Source organism: Ailuropoda melanoleuca, chromosome 6, assembly GCF_002007445.2.
Source record: "Ailuropoda melanoleuca isolate Jingjing chromosome 6, ASM200744v2, whole genome shotgun sequence".
Classification (NCBI taxonomy): Eukaryota; Metazoa; Chordata; class Mammalia; order Carnivora; family Ursidae; genus Ailuropoda; species Ailuropoda melanoleuca.
In genome coordinates, this window is record NC_048223.1 from 114,666,683 (window position 1) to 114,673,179 (window position 6,497).

Below are 6,497 nucleotides of genomic sequence, written 5' to 3' on the forward strand. Positions count from 1 at the left end.
TCAAAGTCTTTTATTCATAGTATTATACATTTTTTTCTTGCTTGTTGATTTGCTTCCTCATTTAGCATCATGTTTTTTTTTCTTTTTTTGCTAAATTTTTTTCCTTTATTAGGAAAGAATACCAGTTTCCAAATACTAGTATGCATATTGGTAACAGGGCTTTGTATTGCATTGTGAAAGCGTTCTCTGCNTTTTTTTTCTTTTTTTGCTAAATTTTTTTCCTTTATTAGGAAAGAATACCAGTTTCCAAATACTAGTATGCATATTGGTAACAGGGCTTTGTATTGCATTGTGAAAGCGTTCTCTGCTGCTCTTTGTTCTTGCCATCTTGTCACATGTCCATTGATAGACTTTCCAAAGTTCTGCAGGAAATGTGGATTTAGAACTCTGTGCTGTATAGACCATTAAAAGGGCTAAGACTTATATAGTATAAAAATGTGAGCACTGCATCAGTGGAGAAATGAAACCAAACAGGTGATGAAAACAAAAATCTGTCAAATCGTACTGTCACCGGTTATTTTTTATCTCTTATGGCAAAATTGCCTTATGGCCAATTATTTATGCAACAAATAAGCTTGTGGCAAAGATGATTATGGTAAAACTACATAGAACCAAATACATATGATCATGAACTCATATATTTATGAAAAAATATGTAATTATATATAAATACACATATGAGAATCTGTTTGACTTTTGAAATTTTCTAGAATTCATTCAGAGCCAGTATAGTAAATAAGAAAAGTGGAATAACATTTATTGAATACCTTTATTTTATGACAGTCTTCTCTAAACCAAATACACACTGGCACAATTACGTTTAACCCATATAGTAATCCTTTGAGATAGCTAGTTTTATCCCCATTGTGGCATTGAATCTCAGTGAGGTTAGTTAACCTGTATAACATAACCCAGTTGGTAAATGGGAGACTACAATAAAGATCTCCTTAAATACTGTGGATAATGCTCAATTAAAAGTGAAATACAGTATTAATGGTGAAAAAACAAATCATAAAGCCTCAGTTCCTTTCTCAAAATATTCAAAGTAAGAATTTCTGAAACAATTCGAAATTTATATAATTATACTGGTTCCCAAATGAGCTGAAATTTGTATAAACAGTATCATTGATATATTATATACAATTCAAGACCAATTTCATTTGTGATCCTAGTGTTTGCCTTCTTGCATCTCAAATATGTAGATTTTCCAACATACACTTTGATGGTTTTTATCACTGATTATTATTTTCTTAGAGAAGACATTATTACATGTAGCTTTTGTTGAAAGACTACAATACTCATTTGCTTTTCATCACCTCACAAATATAATGTTCTCAGAAACTTACTTTATAGTCCAAGTTCTGTTTCAAAGGGTCTTTTGCTGTAGCATTTACATTTTTACTCATCATTTCCAATTAATCATTAGTTTGGTGTAATATCTGATCTCTTTAAATATTTTGCACGTTAAAGTCTTTTCACTTGATATTTTATTTGCATAAACTTCTTTTGTGGTACTGTGTTTTATTCATTTTATTCAAACTTAATTTTGTATATAACATGTTGTTCTTTGCAGTAAATAGCAGCCACTTTTTTTGTTCCATGATACTAGTCCAGTACTGACTGAACTACCTAAAAAAATTTGCTGCTGCATGTTGGAACTCAACCTTTGATTTGCTCTAGTCATAGAAGACTAACGAGAGACTGATTATTTTACGTGTTTTTTTGGCCTACACCTAAGAAGTAAGTGAACTAGAAATGAGATATGCCATTTTTTTGGACAGATATATAACTATGTAAATCTAATTACTTAATGCCCTCTTAAAAATATTTTAGGTGTACACCACCTACTTACTACTGGTAATTATAGGGACAGTGCTGTAGAGCACATCTCTAGAACTTACTTATCTTTCATAATTGACACTTAATGTCTCTTATTTAGTCATCCTCTGCTACCCCCCTCCCCGCTCCCTGGCAACTCTCTTGATTTATAAGTTTAACTATTTTAACTATTTTAGAGACCTTACACAAGTGGAATCATGGAGTATTTACCCTTCTGTGACTGGTTTATTTCACTTAAGTCCAGCAGTTTTACTTCTGAGTATTTATCCAAAAGAATTAAAATCAGGATCTCAAAGAGGTAATAACACTCCAATACTCATCGCAGCACTATCCAAAATAGCCAGTATGTGAAAACAGCTTAAATGTCCATTGACTGATGAATGGAAATCCTTCAGTATGTGTCATGGATGAAACTGGAGGACATATATGCAACTTTTTACAAGTTCTTTTAAAATTTTCAGTGTGAAATAATTACAGACTTACATATATTTACAAATATTTCTTTATGACCTTGACCCTTGGAAAGTGTTGGACACTTATTTATAGTATATCCCCCACTTTGGATTTATGTGATGTTTTTTCATGGTTAAATTCAGGCTGTGCATTTTTAGTAAGGATAGCACAGAAGGGATATGTGTCTTTCTCAGTGTATCCTATCAGGAGGCATATGATATCAATTTTTTCCACCATTGATGTTATTATCTTTGATCAGCGATACTCTGGTGGGTGCCACTTTGTTCACTCTAAAGTTACTGTCTTTTGGGTTTTGCTTTTTTTTTTTTTTGTATCTAATGAGTATTTTATGAGGAAGTTCTTTGAGATTGTGTAAATATCCTATTTATCATCATACTATCACCCACTGTTTTTACCATACATTGATAATTCTTACCTGAAAGAGTTATTAATGTACCTGCCAAATGGTGATTTTCTATTCTGTTATTTCTTCTGCATTTATTAACTATAGGGAAGAGCTGTTCCTTTTCCCTCATTTTTTTTGATTATTCAGTTATTTGTTTATATCAGTATTGCCTTATGGATATGTATTTTATGGCTAATAATAAATTACTATCATTATTTATTTTATGAGTGAAACTGCTTTAGATTTGGCTACTAGGAACACCCTCAAGTTGGCTCCTGCTTCCTTTTGGCATGACTCCATCATTTTCTGAGTATTTTCTTATTTTCCTGTACTGCAAGATCAGACTTACCTTGTACTTTTCCTGCCCTTGCTCTGGAATCAACCATTGTTCCAGGAAGCCATGGTTTCTTATAATTGGAAAATGGTATTTAGAAACCAACATATGGGAGCTAAGTAGGCTCATTTGGTTCTGGGCTGTTGTTCTTTCTTTCTTTTTTTAAAGACACTATTTTAAAAATTAAATCACCAAATATATTTTTCCTCTTCCCCCTCCTCCTTTCCCACTTCTCTTTTCTTCCTCCTTCTCCTCCTCCACCACGTTCTTCTGCAGCTCTACTGTCTTTTTTTAAAAAATGCTTTTATTTAAATTCCAGTTAGTTAACACACAGTGTAATATTAGTTTCAGCTGCACAATATAGTGATTCAGCACTTCCATAGAACACCTGGTGTTCATCCCAACAAATACACTCCTTAATCTCCATCACCTATGTAACCCATCTCCCCTCTGGTAACTATCAGTTTGTTCTCTATAGTTAAAAGTCTGTTTCTTGGTTTGCCTATTCACTGCCAGACCTTTTTGTTATGCTGTTTCCTTATTTGTATTTATCTCTTAGTTGTAGAATGTGATGAGTAATTTTTTTCAGAGAGTATATAGATCACGTCCTTTTAGGACATTTGTTAACCTGAAATTTATCACAATGTTGTTTTTCTGTGTAGACAGCATAGCGGAGTACACATATTCCATAAATATTGCTCCAGTTTCTTTTCTTTTGACAGATATTGTTACTTAAGAACACTTGTCATCTTGCCTCATCTTCCATTGTAAATAACTCATTTGCCTGTGTGAATGTGCGTGTGTGCATGTGGGCACATGCCTATATACAGGGACGTGCTCAGATGTCAGTAATATTTTTGAAAGAACAGCTTTATTGAGACATAATTCATATACTCCAAATCTCACTCTTTTTAAAGTATACAATTCAGTGTCTTTTAGTATGTTTGGGAAGTTTTGGGGCCATCACCATAATCTAATTTTAGAACGTTTTCATCACTCTTAAGAGAAACCCGGTACATAGAAGCAGTCACTCCGCATTCTTTCATCCCCCAAACCCTAAGAGTCTTCTTCCTGTCTCTATGGGTTTGTCTACTCTGACATATATATAAACGATATTGTGGAATATGGTCTTTTGTGATTGACAACATATTTCAAGACTCATTAATGTTATATCATGTATCAGTACTTCATTCCTTTTTATGGCAAAGTGATATTCCATTGTGGGGACATATTGCTTTTTTTTTTTTTTTTACCGTTCACCAACTGATAGACATTTGGGTTGTTTTTACTTTTGTTCTATTATGAATAATGCTGGATTCTTTTTATTTTTTATATGAGGTATTTCAGTATTTAGGTTTCAGTCTTCAACAGATCTTTTCTATCATGTAATATATGTACTTTTTCAATTTGTTGTGATGTCTGCTTTAACAACATTAGTCATGCATATATTGAAAATTTCTATGCCTACTACTCCTCTTGACTGATCTTCATCTCTGTTATATTCTGGGAGGCTTTTTCAGATTTGACCTTTGTAGCACTGATGTAGCCTTATGTTGTTTTAGTTATTTTATTTTCTAATTCTGTTATTATGTTTAATTTTACCACTATTTTATTACTTTTTTGTTTCTGTACTTTTTTTTTTTTACAGTTTTAGTTTACTTAGCACCTTTTTATTATAGTCTTCAGTGTTATTATCTTATCTTTAATTTTGTGGAGTTTTTTAGATTTTCCTTTTTCTTTGATGCATACCAAATGATATTTTAAATGACTAGACAGTTTACTCATGTTAAATTATTATATATACTTATATATATAATATTATATATATCCTATGTTCACAAATAGATATTGTTTCCTCACTTTGCAAGTCAAACTAACTTAACAAAATAAAAGATGTCACTTTTTTTTCTCTTTGTTTTCACTTTTTTAAATCAATACAATTCGAATTTGCAGCCAGAATTATGAACAGCTTCATATTCACCTTCAGTTCTACCAAGTTCATACAAAAAGTGAAAGAGCTGGAAGAAGAGTGGCTATTTTTTACATCTGTTTTACCCATACTTGTAGGCTTCATTTTTAGATACAATTGGGAAATTAATTGCAAACTTCTAATTTTCCTGAAATTATCAGAGATTGCTGATTGTTAGTTTAAATGTTTAAGATTTGGCTATTTTTTACCGTTGTTCCAAGCTTCAAGGCTCAGTCTGTAAAATCAGAGAATTCATTTATATAGTATTTATAGTTTCTTCAAATAGTGAACTATATCCTTTTGGTATTTTTCTATTCACAAAGTTTTCAAATAATTGTTTCCAGCCAGTAATGTATTTAAATATGCAGTATACAGTTTGTACTTTTTAAATTATAAAGATATAAAATACACTGAAAAGTATAGCGCACGTACTTTCATATAACTTTTGTAGTTTATATAGTATGATTTGAAAGTTGTGTATGTTACTGAGGTTTAGTAAAACTTAACACTTTGCTATATTTCCTGCAGCAATACAGGCTCCTGCTCTGCTCACCTTAGTGCAAGATGGACATTGTTTACAGGGTTTCACCCTACATACAGTCTCAGCAGCAGGATTTTCCTAGGCCTTTTTTTTTTTTTTTTGGTATGAACTTGTTGTTATAGCTGCTCCAGCACTGAGGTGGGGATATACAGGAAGCAAAAACGACAAACAAAAACCTCACAAATGTAGGGAATGCAGCGCTGGGCCATCCCTTGAGTTCTGAGCTCATTGCCTTTTACCTACCCAAGGACATTGTTCTAAAATTTCTCCTCTCTGTCCTGTCTCATCAATTTTTCCCTTGAGCTCATTGCCTTTTACCTACCCAAGGACATTGTTCTAAAATTTCTCCTCTCTGTCCTGTCTCATCAATTTTTCCCTTTCTACTAAATTTGTATTTATGCCAATCAGTATAAAAACATGCTACTTCTCCCATTTTAAAAAGTAGTTCCCCTATGATCCAGCAATTGCACTACTGGGTATTTACCCCAAAGATACAGACGTAGTGAAGAGAAGGGCCATATGCACCCCAATGTTCATAGCAGCATTGTCCACAATAGCTAAATTGTGGAAGGAGCCGAGATGCCCTTCAACAGATGACTGGATTAAGAAGATGTGGTCCATATATACAATGGGATATTACTCAGCCATCAGAAAGAACGATTACACAACATTTGCAGCAACATGGACAGGACTGGAGAAGATTATGCTAAGTGAAATAAGTCAAGCAGAGAAATACAATTATCGTATGGTTTCATTCATTTATGGAACATAAATAGGAAGATCAGTAGGAGAAGGAAGGGAAGAATGAAGGGGGGTNAAAAGCAGAGAAATACAATTATCATATGGTTTCATTCATTTATGGAACATAAATAGGAAGATCAGTAGGAGAAGGAAGGGAAGAATGAAGGGGGGTAAACAGAAGGGGGAATGAACCATGAGAAACTGTGGACTCTGG

The 6,497-nt window shown here is 33.0% G+C and overlaps 1 protein-coding gene across 1 annotated transcript in view; it reads left to right on the forward strand.

The window, feature by feature from the left end:
• Positions 1 to 6,497, forward strand: part of ATRNL1 (attractin like 1) — a 723,131-nt gene that overhangs the window by 248,002 nt on the left and 468,632 nt on the right. The window contains exon 20 of the mRNA XM_034663626.1: positions 113 to 150. Within this exon, the coding sequence (XP_034519517.1) occupies positions 113 to 150 (38 nt within the window). The remainder of the gene's footprint in view (positions 1 to 112; positions 151 to 6,497) is intronic.